Raw genomic sequence first — 24547 nt, 5'->3', positions numbered from 1 at the left:
TTTGTCAACCCTCCTGCACCACCACTCCTACCCCCTAACCAACCACTTTCCCTGTCAGTACTTACTTAAAACTCACCATCATGTTCAGTACTGTGGGTGCACCGACATTGCACTGGGTGCATTAAATCTGCATTGTTTGCTAGAAGCCTGGTTGAAATCCACCAATAAAACTTTTAAGAAAGAAACAGGGTTTTCTCTTTTGTGCCCAATGTTTCTTGGAGATGGTTCATCACCTCAAGGGCAATCAAAATGGGCAATAACAATTTCCCAGTGACACTGACATCTCACGAATGAAAAATCAAAGAAAGGCAACAATGAAGGTTACAATGACAGATGAGTGGAGGCAGGCCAGCCTTAGGCTACATAATAAATGTAGATAAATGCAGTCTAGGGGGTGTGTGGAGCATAGTCAGAAGCTCATTAAGTTAGACAAGAGGTTTGACTGTTCAGAAAACTAAACAGAGTTGTCATGAGGTAGAAATTGGTGTAGAGGGTGTTCCTATGAAAGTTATTGTAGCTTTTTCAAAGTTGCCAAGAGGCTGCGTGTTGGTATCCGTTACTCCCGATGTGGTCTCCCTTATATTGGGGAGACTGGACACCTCCTAGCAGAACATCTCTGGGACACCTGCACCAATCAACCATACTGCCCTGTGGCCCAACATTTCACCTCTCCCTCCCACTCCGCTGGTCCCTCACCACCCGGAGCCTGGAGGAAGAATGCCTCATTTTCTGCCTCGGAATACTTCAACCCCGGGGCACCAATGTGGATTTCACCAGTTTCCTCATTTCCCCTTCCCCCACCTCACCCCAGTTCCAAACTTCCAGCTCAGCACTGTCCCTATGACTTGTCCTACCTGCCTATCTTCCTTGCCACCTATCCACTCCACCCTCCTCTTTGACCTATCACCTTCATCCCACCCCCACCTCCCTGACCTATCACCTTCATCCCCACCCCCATTCACCTATTTTACTCTATGCTACTTTCTCCCCTCCCCCACCTCATTTATCTCTCCATCCTTCAGGCACTCTGCCTGTATTCCTGATGAAGGGCTTTTGCCCGAAACGTCAACTTTCCTGCTCCTCGGATGCTGCCTGAACTGCTGTGCTTTTCCAGCATCACTCTAATCCAGAAATGCGTGTTAGTAAGAAAAAAGGGGTCCCCAGTGTAAAACATTGAGGACACTTGAGATAACAATGCTGTAGCAGGAAGCCATTACAGGCTATTGACTTGGCCAGCGCTGAAAATGTGTTGCTGGAAAAGCGCAGCAGGTCAGGCAGCATCCAAGAAGCAGGAGAATCGACGTTTTGGGCATGAACCCTTCTTCAGGAAGAAGGGCCCATGCCCGAAACATCGATTCTCCTGCTCCTTGGATGCTGCCTGAACTGCTGCGCTTTTCCAGCAACATATTTTCAGCTCTGATCTCCAGCATCCACAGTCCTCACTTTCTCCTATTGACGTAGCCAGCAGAACCAGGTGAGTATAACACATCCAGCTAGATAACAGCAAAAGTGCACCTGGAGAAGGCTGATGTAGGCAAACATGTCACGGGCACAGTGATGAGAGACCATTTACCTTGCTCAAAGATACATAGCATACAATTTGTGACTTCGATAAGAGCTCTTTCAGTATTGTGACAGGGTCAGAATTTAAACATGGAGTTCTGGGAAACTTGAGCACAGAATAAGTACTTTAAAATGGCAACTTCAATTGGAGTAAACTCTACATATCTTTCCAAAGTTTTCTGATGGATTTCAGCTAGGGCTGGCAAAAAAAAAGGGTAAATTTAACGACTACAAGAGTTCAAAGGTAAACAGGCTTTATTTTGTTTTTTAGCATTTTCATTATTCACTCAGTTTGAACAGCACTTTAAATATTATTCTCCAGCAAATTCTTTAATTCGTCCACCCAATCTGGCTCACTTGTTTCTTCAAAGTCTCTGTAATAGTGAAAAAAAAAATCAGCATCATTACAACTGTGACACAGGACAATAAAGGGTAACCTTAATGTCTATTCTGCCCTGGCCTGACCTGGATGAGACTACAGCAATAGACTTTGAACTGCAAGCTGGGATACTTTGTACTACAGATATTCCTACATACCAATGGCTGAACAAGTTGTCAGAAACTTAATTGTGCTCTAGGCTTTTAAAGTATGCAAGTTTAGGCAATTAAGCTGCAACAATGCATCTGCTCCAAGGTGAAGCATTAGGCCTTACCAACCTACTGAGGATAGGTATGAAACTAGCTGAAAAATATGAAGCAATATTCATATTGGTGGAATCACAACAATATTAAATAGTGTGGCTCATAATTTAACGGGATTGTTTCTAAATTTGTATGAATACCATCAATATAATTGTTCAAATTTGTTAGAGATCTCAACCTTCAATGGTCCAGGAATCATGGGAGGCAGCTTAGAAATCACAGAATGAATAGGAATATTGGATGCTGCAATTCAAGGACTGGAGTCTTTCTCAATAATCAAAATGGGTCTAATGGCCTTGACATCTAGAATTCTCCTGTCATCCACAATCTGTAAACTAGAATTAATTGATCGGGCTGAATTGTATATTCAAGCCAAATCAGTAGGAGTTCTGCCCATATTGATTTTTTTCAGAGGCTTAGATTGGAGTTGCGGTCTCATATATAATGATGGGTTTTTGGAAGTGAACAAATATTACAGTAATCGTGATAAGGGAGAGACCAATGTGATCGATATATTTTTTGAGGATTACTTTCCTCGAAATATGTTGCATTTGCACTTGTTTTCTGGACTGCACATCCAAGTAACTCTGACAGCTTTCAAACTTACGTGTCTTCATCATCAGATCTGGGTTCCGATCTTTCTGGATCCAACTCGATTGTTTCCATTTCACCATCAACATTATCAGTCTTCCCAAGGGCAGCTGATAGTGGGCCAATGAGATAGGTTCCTGATGCTAAAGAAAAAAAAATTATATTGTTTCAAATGTTAATAGCAAAAGATTAACTTCCAAATTATTGTAAATATAAATTATACATTAGATAGTCATCCTTACAGACCAAAATAATGTAATTGAGACAACAATATGGACCTAATTAGTCAGTAGAAATTTACACAACTAACTTGCAACCTAGCAATTTCTGGCTTCTGTTGAAAGCCACCTTCTATCACTATGGGGTGAAATTCAACTTTAGTCTTACTACAAAATGAGTGATTGCCAAAAAATAGGCATTTTACTCTCTTCACACTTTTCTTTTCCATTGGCTATTGCCAAAGTCACCACCTACATTTCTATTATCCCACTGTGATCAGGAATTTCCTTCCATTTTTCTTCAGCAATAAGTGTGCCATTATATACTCTATTTAGGTTAAGCCACATTCCACAGCTTCTTATTATACATTTGTTATGCGTGATCACTGTTATCAAATATTTATCTCCTTCCATTTTTCGCCACTAGCTATGATCTGAATTTGATCCTTTCACAAGTGAGAACAAATTCTCCCTATCTGCTTTTTCCAGACCCTTCATGCTTTTGACACCTCAATCAGATTTCCTCTCCGTCTTCTCCAAGGAAAACAGCTTGAACTTGTCCAGTCCTCCTTCATAACTGAAGTTCTTCACCCATGAAATCATTCCCATTATTTTTTCCTAATTTCTCCAATGCCTTCATATCCTTCCTGAAACATGGCCAGAATAGTTCGCAATACTCCAGCAAGTTCAACTAACCTTTTGTTGGCTCCTAAGGACTATGCCCTGTTAATAAGGCTCAGGATACTCTATGGTTTATTAACTACTCTCTCAATCTGTCCTGCCCCTTCAATGATTCATGCTCATATAAATCCAGGTTCCAATATTCTTACATGCTCTTTAGATTTCTACCTTTTTTGTCATCTTTCCATAATCTTCAAGCTGAATCATTTTTCTACATTGAAACTTTCTGCCACCTATACACTAAGTCCACTAACCTATCAATGTACTTTTGAAGTTCTAAACGATCCTCTTCTTATTGTTCTTTGCTTCCAAGTTTTGTATCAACTACAAACATTGAAATTATCCCCTACACAGTGCACCACATTGTCAGTCCCTCATATTGGAAATATCATAAAGGGTCTCAATACTGATTGCAGAGAACTACAAACCTTCCTCCAGCCTGAAAAACATTCATTAACTACTACTCTAATTCCTGTCACACACAAAATTCCATATGCATGTTGCTACAATGCCTGATCGACTCGGCAATGTCTAAAAGTTTGTATTTAGAATGTTATACAGAATGCTACACATTCAAAAAATGTTGAACTGCTACAATGGTGGAATAAAGTAATTGCCTCTTGTTAATGTAGATTAGGTCCATCATTAAAGAATAAATTTAATCAGTCCACATTAATCTTTGCTATAGAGGAAATGGTTTAAATGATTTAAACAAAACTAACATTACATAATAGTGATCTTTGGAATCCTGCAGTATTTCTGATGTAATGTAAAACTATACAATCAAGTAATGTTAGAATCAAACACAGATGCAGATTGTCAACATTGAAAATTTACAAACTGCCACCCAATTAAGTAGTAAATTAATTTTTAACAACTAGTTTATCACATATTGGTCACAGATGAAAGCAGAATGGTAAATGCATCTTTCCAGTAATTCAACACTCTCTTGAGTCCCAAGTTCCAGTTTTATTCCTTTCTTTGTCCATGTTTCTTCAACTTCTTATCTCCCGTTTCTTGTTCAAGAAATGCAAAAAATAGCAGTTGACCATTCAGCCCTCAAGACTGTTCAGCCAAATAGATTACAGCTGATCTGTACCTGAACTCCATTTACGTGCACCATATCCCTTGATTCTCTCATTTAACAAAGTTAATCATTGTGGTCTTGAAAATCACAACTGTCAGTATTTCAGGGGAGTTAGTTTTTGATTTCCACAATAATTCATGTGAAGTTGTACATCTTGGTATCACCCCTGTTCAATCTACTTGTATCTCACTCTGGTCTCAACTGCCAGGTGAAACAGTTCTTCTGTATCCAGAATACATTTATCACCTTTCAAGCTTTCAAACTCAATGAATTAAAAACCAATTTTATGCAACATGCCCTTATAAATTAATCCTTTAAGCTTCATGACATAATGAAGCTGCGCTGTAACCTTTTCAAAATTAAAATCTCTCTCCTGCGGTTCAGTGCTGACTGTAGCACTCCAGTTATGATCTGACCAATACTTTGCATCGCTGCAAGAACACTTTCTGAATCTTGAGCTTCAATCTCCCCTCATCTTTAGATAAAGGTTAACATCTATTAAAATTATACTTTGATTCCTTTTTTTGCATACACCTAACTTTGAGTGATCTGTGTCAATGAGCATCTTAATTGACCTTTCCTCTTTTAAAACTCAGCTTCCCAAAGCTAATATCAGAGCCAAAGTGTATATGACTTCACATTTCTTCATTCAACCACTCACTTAATCCATGTTTCCCTTTGAAAATTCCCAGTGGTTAGCACTGCTGCCTCACATCGCCAGAAACCTGAGTTCAATTCCCACCTCAGGCGACTGACTGTGTGGAGTTTGCATATTGTCCCCGTGTCTGTGGGGGTTTCCTCCGGGTGCTCCAGTTTCCTCTCTCAGTCCAAAGGACAGGTGAATTGGCCTTGCTAAATTGTCCATAGTGTTAGGTGAAGGGGTAAATGTAGGGGTCTGGGTGGATTGCAGGTCGGTGTGGACTTGTTGGGCTGAAGGGCCTGTTTCCACACTGTAAGTAATCTAATCTATAATCAGACAACTTACTGTGCCTCCACAAACTTGGATATAACTCTAGTTTTCATTCAAGTCATTAATGTATAGTGAAAATGTGAGATCCTTTCAATGTTTCTATATTTTTCTATTTGAGTTTTTCTCTATAAGCCTCTTCCTGGCCTTCTTTCATCATCATTTGTCTCTGATCGCCGATCTACTCTATAATTTAATCAACCTGCAATTTTCACATCTTTACACTGGTTACCCCTTAATTGTTTTATAAAAGAGAAGTTTTGGATATGCTTAGTTCTCACACTTGCTTTCACATTCTCACCATCATAAAGACTGCCTATTTCGAACGTTACTTAACAGCTGCTGTAGAAAATATTTCATTTGTGACTTCTAGCTTCAGCTTTATCCTGGCTAGGATTCCACATTTATCTGAAACTCCACTCTACACATTTCAATTCAGACCATGTCCTGCTCCCGAGTCACCCCAATGCTCGCTGTCCTTTATTGGTACTAGTCAGGCATTGCCTTGATTTTAGAATTTTCTCTCTTGATTTCAGTCCCTCCAATGCAGCTGCACAACTCTGATCTCCTCCAACTTGAGCCCTGAGCACCCTGAATTTATGTGCTCCACCACTGGTGGCCACACCCTTGGCTGCCTAGTCCTAAGCTCTGGAATACTGTCCTTATATCTCTTTACCTCACTATAATTCACTATCCTCCTTTAAAACACTATTTAAGACCTCTCTTTTCAACCAAGCTTTTGGTCACCTGACCTAATATCTTCAGACATGGGTTGGTGTTAAATTTTACTTTATACTGCTCCTGTGAGGTGCCCCAGATTAGATTAGATTCCCTACAGTGTGGAAACAGGCCCTTCAGCCCAACAAATCCACACCGACCCTCCGAAGAGTAACTCACCCAGACCCATTCCCCTACATTTACCCCTGCACCTAACATTACGGGCAATTTAGCATGACCAATTCACCTAACCTGCACATCTTTGGATTGTGGGAGGAAACCGGGGCACTCGGAGGAAACCTACGCAGACACAGGGAGAATGTTAAACTCCACACAGACAGTTACCCGAGGCAGGAATTGAACCCGGGTCCCTGGTGCTGTGAGGCAGCAGTGCTAACCACTGAGTTACCATGCCACCCACTTTATTTTGTTGAAGGCACTTTGCAAATATTTACTGTCGAGTTGTCTTCCAGATTGTGGATATTTTGGTGTGGCCATCAGAGGTGCCACTTAGACACTAATGAGCAAGTGCTAAGCCTAGGAAAAGATAAAGTTAAAAATCACACAACACCAGGTTATAGTCCAACAGGTTTATTTAAAGTACAAGCTTCCAGTACTTTCAAACAAATTTGTTGGACTATAACCTGGTACTGTGTGTTTTTCAACTTTGTCCACCCCAGTCCAGCACCTGCATCTCAACATTATAGGAAAAGATACTGCTTGCTATGGGGGTTAACGAAAAGAGATTCCCCTTGCATAGAAGAATCAAACAGGAAGTGGGCCGAGCAAATACGTGACACTAAGGGACACAAAGCTCGCAGATTGTACATTTACAAAGGAACATAAAATGATGTGACACAAGACTCAAGTTAAAGCTGATGAGACAGCACACCTGAGAACAAAGCAATTTGAACTATCAAAAACTGTTAAGGGTATTGAAAAAGGGATGGGTACAGTTTAGCTACTTTCACAGAATTGTTTTCTATTTACATTATTTCAAATGTTTTGTTTCAGAAAGAGGTTTATAATGGCCAGAGAGTCAACACAATATTAGGAATGTTAATTTGCATTAGTGACATGATTGAATAAGGATCTATGGATAAGATTTGAAACATGTCTTTTTCATCTGATTCTTTTCAATTACAAGATATTCTGAGCTCTAAAGATTTTGCCATAAAGGTATGTGCCATATTAAAGTATACCATGGTTATAGCTATTTGTTCCATCAGTTTAGAAAGCATATATATGGATCCATCCACGTCTTTTATTTTTCTATACTTGATGCATATTCCTACAGGAAGTTGGTGTTGTCGATGTTATCATTGTGCACCCACACCACACTGTTATCAAAACCAGAAGCAGTCACCTATAACAAAACCAGAAGTGATGGGCCTCTTACTGCTGCCTCGTCCTGTGGGGGGGGGGGGGGGGGGGGAGGGAGGGTTGGGGGGACCTCACTGGCCATTTCACTCAGGTCATTAGGCAGCAACTTAGGCAGTGGGTGAGGCTCTTTCTGAGTACTCCTCTGGGTCAATGGTTTTATACCACATTTCAGAGTCATCAGGCTGCCAAACGATCTAAACTTTAAGCATGAAGTTTTTCCCTGGCAGTGACGCCAGACATTGCGACTGCATGGACTGAGTGCATGCCCCCACACATGGGGTGGCAACAAACACAGCCTTCTATATTCTGATCTCATACATTATAGCAACACAAAATATGTTTAGCTGGCAACCACATACAAATTTACAAAATGCTACACTTTTGACAAATGCAGCACTCACCACTAACATCAGAATAATGGTCAATAGTCACAAGGGAAATCTTCATAACATTGCTGATCTATTTGGATCACTGAAATATTTAAGATATTTATTGGAAAATACCTTGAATTTCTTATAATGTATGATATTGAATATTGTTAAAAATTAGATTAAGTTTATTAGCACTATTTTCAGGAAGATACAGCTAGAAAGATTGGAAATATCACAATGACCAATTTTCAGAGAATGTAAATACTAAATGAAATTACAATCAAATTTAGTGAGAAAAATTGATGACTGTGGAAACAAAAACCATAGAAACTGCAAAGATACTGGCATGGTCCAGTTATATATACATATTCTACATTTACGATTTTTACCAGGAATTTAATTAACACTTTAAAAAATTTCTTTGAAAATAATTTTTGAACCAGATTCTTACCTCCTTTATCTACTGTGTAGGTCTTAAAAGCAAAGTTTGAGTTAATATTCTTTAAGAATTGCAGCACTGTTTCAGGAGGACGTTGGCTCCACTGTTTTCGAGGATTACTTTCAGGATAAATTGTCACATGATCACCTAATGAACGGAATGTATCAATGTCACCAAATGAATCAGAACATCCCTGCAAAAAATCTTTGTCAAAATGTACAAGACAGGGAGAAAGTTACCACTGCACACGTCCTCAACAGCCATGTTGGATGTCAGTTTTGCATTTTCAAGTACATTTAACACTGTTTCTGGAGGAAATTCACCCCACTTCTTTCGGCTGGGCACACTGGAGGAGGTTTTACCACTTTGGATTATCACATGGTCCCCCTTTGGTGTTACTGGTCATGAAACAAACATGGTTACAAATTTCAACACAGAACATACACAAGGATAGAATGAAAATAGAAGTATTTTAGTTCTTCGAATTCTTCTAATTATACAAAGTATGTACAATTTAATTTGATCATGGATTCAAATCTCAGGCATTTAAAACTAGAGAGAACTGAATATATACCTATGTTAATCAATCTGCCAATCAATCTGCAATAAGTTCATTAATGTATAATTAACTTATTGTACTGCCAGCATTAACAAACATCACAAAATAGAACTGTAAAATAGCAACAAGAAAGGAAAAATGGCAAGATGTAAATATGGAAAAGATCAAGTATGTCATGCAGAGTGCTTTCAACAAGGAAATGTTTGTAAATTACAACAAAATAACATACAGATATCAGGGTTAATATAAGTATGAGAAGTGACAGTGAAAGCTTGGTACTTCATTATTGTTGAAGATGGCTAACAATGCCGGTGTAATTTGCCACATTTGGACATTTCATGGTGAAAATATAAACAGAGTGGTTTCTTTAAAGAACTACTTTACCTTCCATTTGAGAGGCTGTTTCTTCTAATGTTTTTTGAGCCAGGCTCTTGACAATGCTTTCTCCTTCTGCTGGATTCCATTTTCTAACATCTGGTGAAGCCTCTCTGGTTTCCTTAGATAATATCATGTCACACAGAAAAAAGGAAACAATATCAAACAAAAACACCAACATTAAAAAAATAGCCAGTTTGGAGGAAAGATCACTTGACCCAAAACATTAACTCTGATTTCTCTCCACTGATGCTGCCAGACTTACTGAGTTTTTCCAGCAATTTCTGTTTCTGATTTACAGTACCCACAGTTCATTCAGTTTTCTTTTAAATAAATTGCCTCACCAACTGATAAAGCATTTGTTCCTATGGGCATTGCAAATTGGACAGCATATTGATGCTGGTATCTATTAATATTTGGGACCTGATTTACAGTACAGATTCCAAAATTGACATACTTAAATCACCTCTCGTGCTACACACCTCTTCAAATATTTTAGCAGAATTATCCTGCTATGGCAATTAGACTTGACATCTTATGGCAGAATGTGAAACTTGTTGTCACTTTAGACCTTAAAGATCTGCTATCTATTTACCAATGTGACAGCTACCTTCACTCTACACCAGTTGACTCAGGTGATGAGCATACCAAAAAGTATGTACTGAGCAAGTCCAAATTGTACATAATGGGTAATCTTGTTTGCTACAGCTACTCTCCATGTTTTACAGGAAACATCAGTAATGCTGACTAGGATATGTATAGTCCTGCCCTTCTAAAGTGGGAAATACTGAATGTTTAATGTTTCTAAATCATGGTGATTGTTGGGGCAAAATGACAAAATGCCTAATTCAACCCCCAACCTCACTTCCAATATTAAACAGTGTATTGATGTTATACCAGTGGGAAGGAAGCCTCTGTAGGTCCAGAAGTTCTTCACTGAACAAAGGGAAGATATAAACTTTTATACATTTGTTTTCAGCCCATCATACTGTTTATAAACCAACTGTAAACCAATCACGTTATTGATTGAATACATGCACATCCAATCACGTCAATCATGTGACTGTGACACCTTTCTGATTTTCAGTGATCAATCTTGTCATGATCTCCAGATGCTCTTATCACCTATCCTTGGGCATTCACAATACATCTTATTCAACTAAATTCTAATACAGCTGACTTCTGCACCCATTATTCAATTCTCTCTGTAGAGTGTTGGCTTCTCCCTTCTATCTAAGGCTCTCTGTCCACAGGAATTCAGTTAAATCCGTTGATGTTAGTAATATTTAAAATTCTATTATTTATACATTTATGTGTATATGTGATTATAATCACCCAAGGGACCTTAACTAATCTGAGTCAAGATTCTTTCTCCATCTATCATATACTAAACAGAAAACTTTAAATTAACTTGCAAGAAGGGCTGCTATCAGTGCTTCCAAGGATCAAAACTATCACTGTATAAGCAGTGGCTAATTTTTGCTTCTTCTTAAAAACATTCCATTGTGTGATTTTTATGAGACACTTTATATCTTATCTGGTTACTATGAGTACAAAGGCTACAATTCTGACTGTGTAAATTACTGCTTCAGTGAACAATCTTCTTCAGCCATTTTTAATGTCAAATAAAAACCATAAGCAGCCATTTTATATTAACTGAGAATCATGGGCAACCTCAATGCTTACAAAAAGGAAGAGAAAAATAAGAGGGTCAAGATGAGGGAAATATTTATGCCTGGATAGAAATGTAAAGTTGTTGTTAGAAGTTTTCAGAATGACAATAATCTCCTGATTTAAATTTATTGCTCACAGTTTTTATTTCATTTTTGCCTTAACAGTAATGCTTGTAATAATGGATGAAATAAATTAATGCATCTGGAGGAATTAGATTGTTAATGGTAGTGGGAAGAATAACAACACTAGGCAGTTATGCAAAATGGAATTGATCAGCAAATGTTCTACAGTATTTCATCAAACATGAAGATCTATGTTAGTCAATTCAGTATGATATGAAATGTGATAATTTAGTCTTTTACGTAAACAATCTCAACTGAGCTCTTGAGACTCATGCAATTCATAGACAATGTAGCTTACTTTCTTTATAGATTTTTCTGTTGTTCTGGACCAGACCCCCTTAAAATATTTTAAGGTTGCCTAGACCCTAATTTGTTCTTATTTTAAAGGCAAATGTAAAGTGTTGTGTTCCAGATGCAATTTGACTGATCAAACTACTCAACATTAAGCATTCATAATTTATTCAAACACTATAGTTAAAATATAACAAAGGAAAGAAGTGCTTAGAATAACAAAACTCTACTGGAAAACTTAACAAACAAACAGTAACCATTGCTAATTAACTGTTCCAATATAGTAACATCCCAGAAAAATACTCCTTGGCAAAAAGGCAAATTGAGAAATCAGATTATTTCACATGCAATGCCCAGGATAGGAAGAGAAACACCAACTTCTAGCTGTAACTGGGCGAGGGGGAAGAATAGCTTCTACTTCTTCAGAACTTCAGCTTCTGCTTAAAATCAAACCCAAGAAACTAAAAAGAATAGAAATCCTGTTCTGTGAGACCTGCCCATCCAGGCTGATTCTACTGTTACAACTTTGAAAAAAACCCAAGGTCTCACAAACTGTTTACGTTAACATTCTGCTCGGCATCTCTCAACCAATCTCTCTCTTAAAAGAAACCAGGACAAAATACATCATTAAAGCCGTAGCATTGTCACACCACTCTCAAAATGTCTGCACATCTTCCCCCAAATGCCAGAAATGTCCCTCCAACCAAATGACAATTTCTGATGTGCAAATTCAAACAGTCAACATCAAGAGGCTATTAAAATGGGGTGTATGAATCCTCCACTTTCTAGCAGGGAACACACAATAATGTTTAGGAGGGAGAATCACGGTCAGATTGAAATTCTTTATATCTGTTATTCTAATGTTTATATGCGATATGTACTTTGCAAGTTGCAGTAATTAAAGATGAAAGCATATTTACCAAGAATTCATACAAACCATGCATGCACTTCCACCTGTGTTGGAGGAGACATCTTCATATTTACTTGGTACACTGGCTGAAATGGATTGAAATTTGCAAACTTGTATAAAGATTATATAAACTTGTATTCCACAACTTATTCAATACAACACCATGTAGCATTATTTCCGAAGAATTAGTTTCTGAAATGCTTTAATACCTTTCTTGGTCCTCCTGGGTTTATCTTGTGCTGTTTTCTTTTTGATTTTTACTTCACAAAACTCTTTCTTTACCATCTAGAAGAACAGATTGAACAATCATTTTAAAAAAAACCTGAGAGTGAGCTCCGATTCTAGAGAAGCAAATTGGTTCAAAGGAAGTGAAAAGTAGAAAGCAAAAACAGAATGAAGTTCATGCAAAACTCAAATTGTAATAGAGAGTAATGTCCAAGTAGCATAAGTAAATGCACTCTATTAGAACAGACAATATTCTTGAAAAGACTGATGATTTGAATTCACACTTTGAAGTAAATGGGAATGATATAATTTCCATTACAGACAAGTCCTTCAGCATACTGCTCCAAACACTGATCACATATGCTAGATTTAGGACAGATTTGGTTAACCCAGTCAATGGTTAAATTGAAATTGCCCACTATTAATACATTACCCATATTACATGCATTTCTAATTTCTTGATTTATATTGGTGACTATGATCAGGATTTAACTGTCTGCAGATTTTTGTATTTAAGGAGGATAAGCAAAAAAGGAAAAGTTGTAATGGCAGCACTTGTAATAAGGGATGAGAGTAGTAAATTGGTAAGTGAAAGGATTAAGATGCAGTGTCAGTCTGGGTAGAACTAAGAAACAACAAAGGGAAGCAAACCCTGGGGAAAATTGCTTACATGCCACGGAAGTGTAATGGTAATTTTGACCAATAAAAATCAGGAAATTAGAGATGCGCATTACTTGAGTAATGCCATAAAAATGGGCAATTTCAACTTATACACAGACGGAGTTAACCAAGTCAGAGCTAATGTTATAGAGAATGAATTCTTCGTTTGTGTACAAGATGGATTTCCGAAGCAGTACATTGAGGAGACATCTATGAATTAAGCTATTTTGGATTTAGTATTGTGTAATGAAAAAGGGCTAATTAATAATATTGTTGGAAAAGAACGTTTTGGAAGAAGTGGCCAGAATACGATAGAATTTCATAAAAAGGTTGAAAGTCCCTGTTCATGTGCAGAAGCGATTCATGATGTCAACTAGCTGCAAACACATGCACCACTGATGACATCTTTGATTTACCATGCTCACCCCACTGCTCTCTGCAGCCACTGCACTGCCTGGCAGGTATACCCAGGGGCCAGAGCTGTTGCTGTGCCTGTTCCCCTACACACCACCAACGCCAGCACATTTCCCAATCACCACCACTTCCTCGACCAGGTTCGCTATCCATGAAGAGCCACTGGAACAGTGTCATCATTCGGCCTTCACTGCAAACACCCTTCAAAGGCTTCAAAACCAGACCCTGTCACTCTCAGTCAACACAAGATACGGTTGTGTCTTACATTACATGAAACCTCCAAGAGATTTCTGGCTGTACCATCTTTGAGACCAATTCCTGCTTTCTGTCCTTTCAAAATATAAACAAAGAACTGCAGATCTGGAAACCTGAAGCCAGAACAACATGTTGGAGAAACTCAGTAGGTCTGCAGCATATGTGGAGTAAAACATAGAGTTAACGTTTCGAGTACAGTACTGATGAGAGGTCACTAGAATTGAAATGTTAACTCTGCTTTTCTCTCTATAGATGCTGCTAGACCTGCTGAATTTCTCCAGCAATTTATGTTTTAGGTCCATTACAAGTGGGTAGAAGAGAATTTAAAGTCGAGAACAGTGAAATGGTGGAGAAATTAAATGGTTACTTTATCATTAGATTTGAGCATGCAAGTAAAGATGTCTTGATACAGTTGATTATAGCTTTGGTGAGATCTCACCTGGAGTACTGCGATGAGTTCTGGACCCTTTAAGTAAACAGAGATGTACTTACCATCAACAGAGTGTCATGGCAGTTTGTCAGATAAATCTCAGGATTGTTTTATGAAGAGAGATTGAGAAAACCAGATCTGGATGTTATACAGTTTCAAAATAGGAGCAGTGACTGCATAAAACTTACAAAACCCTTACAGTGTGGATGTAGGTGAGATGTTTCCCTTGGATGGTGATTCTAAAACCAGGGGACATAATCTCAGGACAAGAAGGAGGTCATTTAAGATTGAGATGAGGAGGAAGTTCTTAACTCAGCAGTGATAATTTTTGAAATTGCCTCTCCCAAAGGACTGTGCAAGTTCAGTCATTGATCATGTTCAAGACAGTAATCAAAAGATTGCTGGAGCATTCAAGGAATATGGAGATAGCATGAACAAGCAACACAAAAGAGAAACCATGATGCAATTAAATGCAGAGTAGGTTTGACGGGCTGAATAGTCTACTTCTGTTCCTGTAACCAAGAACTAATACAATAAAACCAAAAAATAAAGAAGTGCAAAGAATGGAAATTATAAATTAATCCTCAAATGTTGAAAATCAAAAAGCAAATCTAAAGCAAGTAAGATATTTCATAAACAACTCTTCATCAAACTAGAAAAAACTATTGGAATATGTCTCACCTCAGGTGATAAAAACTTGTTAATAAGCTTTGCAAAGCAATTCCTAGTAAGAATAGTGCTGACTGAGGGACGATCCTTTGGATTTCTTTTGAACATTTGCTTTATGATATATTGCAGTTCATAGGAGTAATGTCGTGGAATTGGAGTGTAGGTGCCTTTGCAGATTTTCAGGATCAGATTCTTCCAACTGTTAGACTGGAACTGATAAAAAAAAAGAACTGAACATCTTTATTTGCATTATACAAGAAAATAAAAGGTATTTACTTTTAAACAATGTAAACTCGAAACATGATCTGCACTGCACTTCTGGAAAAATGTGTTCAATGGAGCACTGTAAGACACTTTGACTGAATAACAGATTGTACAAATAGATTTTTTAAAAGCAACAGTTTTTTGACTGGATGATATATTGTTTAAGCTTCTGTCTTGACCTCCCTACATTATAAACCATCTTCACAGATTCTGTATTTAAAGACAATCCCTGTGTGGTTAAAATTGAAATGTGTTCTGATTTTCTTTTTAAATCCTCCACCAGCCACTCTGAACTCATTTTACCCTCTTCTCTATCTCTGCTCACAACTATTCCAACCTACTCTTGGTTGGTCTTTCACATTTTAGTGGCTACAAATTTGGATTTATCCAATATACTGTTACTCCTGTCTTAACTCACAGCTAGTTCCATTCCCCTCTCATCCTTGTGCTTGTTGTTATACGTTGAACCCTGGTCAAGTAACATCATGATTTTAAAATTCTCATCCAGATTTTCAGTTCCCTCCATGACCTATTTTATAATACCTCTGGGAAGTCACAGAACCATAGAACCTCTGAAGTGCAGATACAAGCCAGCCCGTTGTATCTCCACTGATCCTCCAAAGGACATCCCACCCAGACCCACACCCTATTTTTGTAGCCCCAAATTTACCATGGCTCATCCACCTAGCCGCCCATCCCTGATGAGATTTCACATGGCCAATGAACCTATGCTGTACATCTTTGGGTTGTGGGAGAAACCTGGAGGAAACCCATGCAGACATGAGGAGAATTTGCAAATTCCAGACAGTCACACAAAGCTGGAATCGAACCCGAGTCCCTGCCATTGTGAGGCAGCAGTGTTAACCACTGTGCCACTCCAAGTGCCTTGGGATGTATCACAACATTAAAGGAACTAAATATTGTTGATGTTGCAGCAGAGGATTTGCAAACTGTACTTCAGAAAACTGCTACTTACAGGATGCCGTAGTGTGCAGAGTTCATACATTACGCATCCCAAGGCCCAAATATCACTAAAAAAGTAAAAGTAGAATCTGTCACAAATTGTACAAATTGAATTCCAACAAAAAAAACTTATTGTATTATAGTTAGGTGGAAAGTAGACAATTTTGTACATTTACACCTTCACTGGTTGAGTTCTACATTGCTATCTACAAAAATATTATCTTCTTTCAAGTAGCTGTGTGACAATATGCACTTTAAACACTTTCCCGAATTTGCTTTCCAGATGCTGCTGGTTCTTACTAGATTATAGCTACAGTTGCTCCTGCAATCACCCAGAACCTCAGTCAAGAAAGAGGCCTAACAGAGAGTACAGTTAGGCTCTTTGTTTACAGAATGAATCTCAGCCAAGGGTACTGGAGTTTATAAACAAAATCCACATTTGTACCTCCCAGTAAGAATCACTGGTTAATCATTTCATGACCAAGCTTCTTCATACACAATCGACTGTGATTTAATCCATCTATCTCAACTGGTTAATCACGCTTCATGAACAAAACACAACCAGTTTTCATTCCACTGGATGTAAATATTATATGTTCATTCATCATCATGCACAACAATGTAGCTTTTAATAAGGAGCACATTAACAATGATTATAGAGATGTTAAAATAAAGACAGAAATTTTAGCATTGCAAGATATCCCACTTTAGCTAATTTAAGCCGATGTTGGAGGCCGGTTTTACACACTCCAATTTGCCTACAATCATTCAAAAATAATAAATTTGAGCGATCTCCTCAAGGTAAAAGCAAGTGTGATATCACGCTATGCTATCCTATCTCCTGAATTATGTCTCTCATTGTTAAGCAGAATCTAAATGATGTAATTTTATTTTGCTGTCAATTCTATGCATTTAAAAATGTAATTGGAGCTACCTGTCCTAGGATATTCCAGCTATGAAATTGTTGAGTGAATGAGTACAAAATCCGATTAAAAGTGTTTGTAAATGTACTTGTCAATCATCTTTATAAAAGTAAGTGAATTTTTTCTGGTTAATTTGACCACTGCCTTCCCGGGTTAGCAGCTGGAATGCTTTAAAAATACTATCCCAGTGCAGTAAGTATACGATGTCCTCCATACAGAATTTTGTTTCCCATCCATCACCTCCTTCCCCAAATATGTTTGTACCTTTTGTTATTGTAAGGTTTATTCTCCCAAATCTCTGGAGATACATAGTATGGTGTTCCTACATAGGTATGAGCAAAGGCCATGGGACTGTAAAGAGGAAAGAAACATTTTAATGAAGAGCAGACAATTATGATAGAAAATAAATCCATTTAAATAGAACTGCAATACAGAATTATATGGAATGTGGAGAGTATTACTTATTAAGTTATTAGGGCTCTACAAAAACAAATTTGCACTAACATACATCAACCCAGTAACACTCATGTAATCGTGAGTAAACTTGCCTGTTCAGTAGATGTGCAGATCCAAAGTCTCCCAGTTTAACCACTCCATTTTTAGTGAGGAATATGTTCTGCAATTTAAAATCAGACAACAAAAGTGAATTTTGATGCCAACCTTTCTTAGAAAATGCATTCATGTTATGTGAACATCACTGGCTGGACCAGCATTTACTGCACTTCACTAACTGCCTTTGAGAATATGCTGTTGAACTGCCTTCTTGAATTATTGCAATCCATTTAGTGTACGGTTACACACAATGTTGTCAGGGAGGGGGTTTGAAGATTTTGACTGGGACTCTGAAGGAATGGCAATATAGTTGCAAGTCAGAATGCTGAGTGGTTTGGAGAGGAACTTGTAGGGGGTAATGTTTCCATGTTCTGCTGCCGTTGCCCTTCTCAGTGGTGATGGCTGGTGAGGAGATGATGTGCAACAGTAGCTGCAGTACTCAAGTTATTTACTCTATTGAAGGTGAATATGAACAAACGAAATAGAGACTGAACTCAAGCATGTGAACCGAACAAAGGCTGGGTGGAGCAAGTAAAATTCTTGTACTAATGGAATGAAGATATGAAGAACAATATAGTTTCAAAGCAGTTTTGAATGTTTTGCCCAATGATATGACTTTTGAATGGTAGTATGCGGTTAGGTGGACCAAATAGCATCATACAAGACTGTGTGTAAGGTAATTACTAACACACAAATTTATACATTAACAATAGTATTAGTATTAATAGTAGAAGTAAAAACAATAACTGCCGATGCTGGAAACCAGATTCTGGATTAGTGGTGCTGGAAGAGCACAGCAGTTCAGGCAGCATCCAAGGAGCAGCAAAATCTATATTTCGGGCAAAAGCCCTAATAGTGTTTACATGACATAACAATAAGATAATGTTCTGTTATGAATTGCTCTGTTCTCCTGAGACGTGGCTAATGATAGCAAGTGTAGCAAACTGAAAAAGATATGGGTAACTGCAACATTTTACAAGCAACAAGCTGACCAGTGATAGAATAACATAGGACAATAATCTTACTGGCAATTCAACTGAGGCTAGCCAACTATGTCAGCACAAATCAGGGTCAAACCTGATTTGTAGCTTAGTGTACCTTTCCATCTCATGTAGCTCAAGGGCGATGCAGTTAAATACACAGTCACAAAGGGTACTACAGAGGTGTAAAATCTGTTTCAGAATTTTTTTGATATTGTAAGCATCACTTTGATTTTTGCAAGGTCAGATTATTGCACAGATCTTTAACCAAATGACATCACAATTTGTGATGGTCTCATTTAAGAGGTCTCTATCTTACTCTCTGTACATTCAATCACTGTCAGTTGGTTAGACTGCAAGGAGTCATCCAGACTGTTAGCCAGCTAATCAACTATGTATATAATATCGTTTAAATCTAAGGTGCTTGTGGCCAAGAGGCCTGAGTTCAAGTCTCACCTGCTCTGGAGGTGTGTATTAACAGGTTGATTAGAAAATATCTATAATAGTAACCTAAGCAATCATTTAACTCAGAGCCTTTATGCAGCTCTGAGATGCCACATTTGTGTACATAGTTGTTATTAAATATCCAGATATCTGACTCAGTAAGAACCTGATATGTTACATGGGCTAACATATAGAAAGCCATACAAAGCACAGTACAAACTTCAAAACATTGTTGAAGATATTCATAATAAAATCCAATTAAAATATAATACTTAAGTGCAATTAGAAGCTAGCTATTGCTCTCTAGCATTTACTGGTTAAAGATTTTGGTCACCTCCTTTAATTGAGGCAATTATCCAGTTACAGAAAGTAAGCTAATGCCTCCATTAAGATCCTTGATGAAAGAATTAAACAAACTAGTTAAGCACTACAGATTTTCCAAACTCATTAATTTCAAATTTTAAGTCACATAAGGGCGAGCTTCATAAATCTAGCTTTATATCCCATCAGATTAGCCAGAAAACAAGCAATTATTTTGTTATTCTTAATAAAGTGATACAGTTATTTTAATTTTTTTTCTCTCTGTAGAAGGAAATACTTGCCTTGGATTTGATATCTCTGTGTAGAACTCGTTTGTCATGTACGTGCTTCATTCCGAGGCAAATTTGCACAAACAGATTCAATATCTGTTAAAAGCAAAACAACAAAATAATTCCTCTATCAATTTCTAATAGTGAGTACTTCATGAAAAAGGCATTCTGGATTCTGTGCAAGTTACTATTTTATAAAGCTAAGTTTTTAAATAATTTACAATTATCAAAATTGTACCGATTGTTCAGGTTAATCTTAAAATAGAAATATTTCCATTGTAGTATAATGCTACATAAAAGAGCAAAAAAAATGTAATGTTTCATATATCAAAATTGTGGTGAATGAAGTGGACAGAATCACAGATGTTCTTAGTAAGCTGGGAGCACTGACTGGAATGCTAGGGCAACCCAGTATCAGCCACTTTTTGCCATCTGGCAACTAATTTGAAGATGTTGGAACTGCTGCCCCTTTAAAGTGTAAACGTCTGTAAGTTTTGCTGGCCAATTGGACAGCCAGCAGCCCGGTGGTCTCAGAGTACATGTCAGTGGTTTTTTTGGGGGGGTGTGGTTTACAGAGAGAGCAAGTTGGAGAAGCAAAAACGGATTATTGCTAAGTGAGCTATCCCATGAGGACAGTGCCCAATTAGAAAGGTCCATCCCCACAAAGACTGAGATAAAACAAGGGCATTTAAACGAAGAGGGGGAAATCTTGCAGTTTCCCGACACTCAATCTAACATGGCCAGTTCCAGACAACTCGCAAGTGTAGTTATAACTAGGCACACAGCAATTCACATAGGTGAATCCTGCTCCTCTGAGTCTGTGATTACGTTTCATTCATTTATCACAGGATGTATACCGTTTCTTCTGGAAATAGTTTGTCCTTTCGCTGCAGGAGTTTTTGCATGAGATCTCCGCCATCACAGAATTCCATCACTATATAAAGATGTCCTTCAGCTGCAATAGGAAAAATCATAACATTAGATATGTAAATAGTGCATAGGATAGTGAAATCCTAAATTAACTAGTTGCCAAAGCAACAATTTACTTCCACAGGTCTCTGTTTATCTAAAACCATGATACTTTTTCACAAAGTACAAAGTAGAAAAAACATTCCAGAAACAGACTTTTACACCTATTATTCATCTGCAGGGTTAATATCTGTATGTTATTGTTCCACAGGAGTTTCCTTCCAGCCCGCCTTATCTAAGCCCATCCATGTGTCCTTCCACCTCTTTCTTTCCTTGTGCATTTAGCAAGTTGCTTCCCTTTAAATCCATCTATGTTATTCACTTAAATCACTCTATTTAGCAGTGAATTTCACAGTCTCACCATTCCTTGAATAAAGACATTTCCTACAAATTACTCAAATTTGTGGGAGCATTTTTTGTTATTTTGCTGTCCTTCATTATGGATTCCCAATAAATGGAAACATCTTCTCCACATCTATCATCAACACTGTCAGAATTCATCCATCTCTGAATAATTTTTCCAACAGAAAAGAGTCCCATGTAGTTGCTTCAATCTTCCCTGATAGTTACAGCCTCACTGTGTATGTACATTGATGGTTGTTACTTTAAAAGAATAATTATTCATTGTAAGACGAATCAGGCCTCCAGAGCATGAAATGGTGAAAAATAGAGTAATTCTTTTTTTAAATAGAGTAAATTTAATTTTTAAGTAGAGTACATTTTTCACCAAAGAGGAACTAGAAAGCAGTTCATGCATAGCAATATAACTTTATCTATTTATTTTCCCCTTAATATATTTAAGAACTCACCAGAAGTAATATTTTATTGTTTTTTTTCACATTACTTTCATAATATACATTAATTTTAAAATGTGCTTTAATCTGCATCCAAATTAAAATAATCTATCTCCACCATTTCTCAAAGTTTTAAATATTTGTAATTTTTTCCCTGTCTCTTCCCATTGTTTTATTAGATTCCTTCATCATTTCTCACAACAATGATAAATATTTCATCAACGGGATTAATTCATGCCAAAGTTGTTTAACACAGCCTATACCAAAAGTGAACTGTTCGCAAATAATTTTCCTGTTGGCTCAGTACTGTAGTTTCAAGCATTTGATAAATATTACACACCAATGTAGGTGTGAAAAACAGCAGCAAAAGAAATTTAATTGAATGCAGGTGATTATGGACATGTCTCACAACAACAGCACATAAATTTTAAAAGTCACCTCAAACATTAGCAGTTTGAAGCAAGACACAAATTTATGAAATGCCACATGGACTGACTGCCTACAGATTGTGTGTGCTTTGAACAAAATAGAATGTATCTGCAAATGCAAATTCACACCATAGACTTACGTGTGTGCATATGATACAATGTATGCACACGTGTGATGGAGTATGTGAGTGAGTGAGAGTACAAGAGTGGGTCTGTGTGTAATCATGTATCAGAGTGTGTGTGTATGTGTGCGAGAGCATATAGTATGGTGGGGTCACCTGTGGTGTGACATGAATCCACCATCCCAGTTGAGGCCATCCTCATGGGTACTGAACGTGGCTACCAGCCTCTGCTCAGTGACTCTGCATTGTTGCTTATCCAAAGTCAGCCTTGGAAGACGGTCCTCAAAGATCTGAGGCCAAATCTCCTTGACCTTTGAAATGCTCCCTCACTGGGAGGGAATGTCTGGTGATTGGTGTCTATTCATCCATTGTCGTAGCATCTGCTTGGTTTTGTCAATATACCATGCCTCAGGGGATGCTTGTCTGACTGTATGAGATAGACAATGTTGGCTGAGTTGCATGAGTAGCTGCCGCACAAATGATGGATGGCATTCCCACATGTGATGGTAGTATCCATGTCAACACTCTGATATGGTGTTACAGTGGTTGCCATGGCAGGGTTGTATGATGTTGTGGTCAGTGTTTTCCTGGAGGCTGGATAGTTGGTTGTGAACAATGGTCTGTTTAAGGTTTGACAAATGGCGTGCGCGTATATGTGTACACACACTTACACACACACACACACACACACACACACACACACACACACACACACACTCTCTCCCTCCCCCACACATGCCCGCGCACACATATAAGTCCATGGGGTGAATTTGCATTTGCAGATTTGTATTTGCAGATACATTCTATTGTGTTCAAAAAGCACACTATTTGTAGGCTGTCAGTCCATGTGATTGTTTATAAATTTCTACTTTGGAAATAGAACCAGTCTGACTCAAGGTTGGGATATAGACAGTCTGTAACCTCACACCTGTAATGTATTCTTGGAGCTGAGATGTCTTTTCTTTATATACTGATAAAACCTTCAGTTATCCTGGGAATGCGACTTGAAAGAAGTTCTGGGATTTACATATTAATCAATTGAAACCTGCATCCCTATTCTAAATGATTAAAGACTTAACAGCAATCTAGGTTTGTTCAATCCATCGCATAAATTGTATGACACTTTGATCCTTTACTATAAATTCTTTGTCCTATGATCCTGCCCCACTAGTTACCTGACGAAGGAGCAGCGCTCTGAAAGCTTGTACTTCCAAATAAACCTGTTGGACTATAACCTGGTGCTGTGTGATTTTTAAACTTTGTCCACCCCAGTCCAACACCGACACCTCCACATCAGAACTTCAAAGGAACTTGGATGTATCTAGTCGTGAGACACTGAAAGTTAACATGCTGATCCAGCAAGCAATTAAAAAGGCAAACAGTATGTTAGCCTTAACAACATGAGGTTTTGACAACAGGAGAAAGATGTCTTGCTGCAATTGTATTCAATTTTGATCTCCTTATGCAAGAGAAAGACAGACGTACCAGAGATGGAGAGCAACAAAGGTTTGCAAAACTTCATGAAATGGAAGAACTGTCCTGTGAGGATACAGTAAATGGACTGGACCTATATTACCACATGTTTTAGAAGAATGAGAAATGATCTCATTCAAACATACAAAATTCTGCCATCCATCATTTGTGCAGGTAGATGCAGGATGGGTCAGGGTGGGGTGGCAACTAGAAGAAAAGATTAGAGGCTCCAAATGAAAGGGCAAGCCATTTAGGACTAAAATAAGGTGGAACTTCTTCACTTGCTCGACAGTGAATTGCTTAGAATTCTCTATTGCAGACAACTGTGGGGGCTCAGTTGTCGAGTATGTTTGAGACTGAGATTCATAGAGATTCATCAATGGATAATGCAAGTAAGTATTGTTGACATAGAAGAAGGGGAGGCAGTGGTGATGTCACACGACTCATAATCCAGAACAGAGTTCAAATCCCACTGTTAATGGCTGATGGTAAAAATTAAATTCAACAAAATCTGCAATTAAAATCTAGTCTAATGCTGACCACTGTCAATTACCCTAAAAACTCCTCTTGTTCACAAATGCCTCTTGGGTAAGGAATCCTGCCATCCTTGCCTAGTCTGGCCTACATGTAACTCCAGGCTTGTATGAATGTGGTTAACGTTTCACATGTTCTGAAATGACCGAAAACATTTGGCTCATGGGAAATAGGATTGGGTAATACATATTGGCTCAGCCAGCAATGTCCACAACCCATGAGTGAATAAAAAGCAAATATCGGTGGTAGGGAAATTATTGGAGAAGTT

At 38.0% G+C, this 24547-nt stretch overlaps 1 protein-coding gene across 2 annotated transcripts in view; it reads right to left on the bottom strand.

Annotated features, from left to right (window-relative positions):
- Window positions 1-1800: 1800 nt before the first annotated feature.
- The window catches only part of nek3 (NIMA related kinase 3), a 28607-nt gene continuing 5860 nt past the window's right edge, over window positions 1801-24547 (bottom strand). Inside the window, exons 2-15 of one of the 2 annotated variants that reach the window (XM_060826806.1) lie at window positions 23448-23593; window positions 20817-20914; window positions 19972-20055; window positions 17942-18009; window positions 17658-17744; window positions 16484-16538; window positions 15256-15456; window positions 12800-12875; window positions 12618-12676; window positions 9603-9714; window positions 8899-9057; window positions 8672-8806; window positions 2813-2939; window positions 1801-1937 (exon numbers count right to left, since the gene is read on the bottom strand). In XM_060826806.1, the coding sequence (XP_060682789.1) occupies window positions 1868-1937; window positions 2813-2939; window positions 8672-8806; window positions 8899-9057; window positions 9603-9714; window positions 12618-12676; window positions 12800-12875; window positions 15256-15456; window positions 16484-16538; window positions 17658-17744; window positions 17942-18009; window positions 19972-20055; window positions 20817-20891 (1308 nt within the window). In that variant the 5' untranslated portion in view covers window positions 20892-20914; window positions 23448-23593 and the 3' untranslated portion in view covers window positions 1801-1867. The remainder of the gene's footprint in view (window positions 1938-2812; window positions 2940-8671; window positions 8807-8898; window positions 9058-9602; window positions 9715-12617; window positions 12677-12799; window positions 12876-15255; window positions 15457-16483; window positions 16539-17657; window positions 17745-17941; window positions 18010-19971; window positions 20056-20816; window positions 20915-23447; window positions 23594-24547) is intronic. The other variant, XM_060826805.1, reaches the window with a different exon arrangement.

The sequence above is a fragment of the Hemiscyllium ocellatum genome, chromosome 6 (genome assembly GCF_020745735.1).
Source record: "Hemiscyllium ocellatum isolate sHemOce1 chromosome 6, sHemOce1.pat.X.cur, whole genome shotgun sequence".
NCBI lineage: Eukaryota > Metazoa > Chordata > Chondrichthyes > Orectolobiformes > Hemiscylliidae > Hemiscyllium > Hemiscyllium ocellatum.
This window is presented reverse-complemented; position numbering and strand designations above follow the sequence as displayed.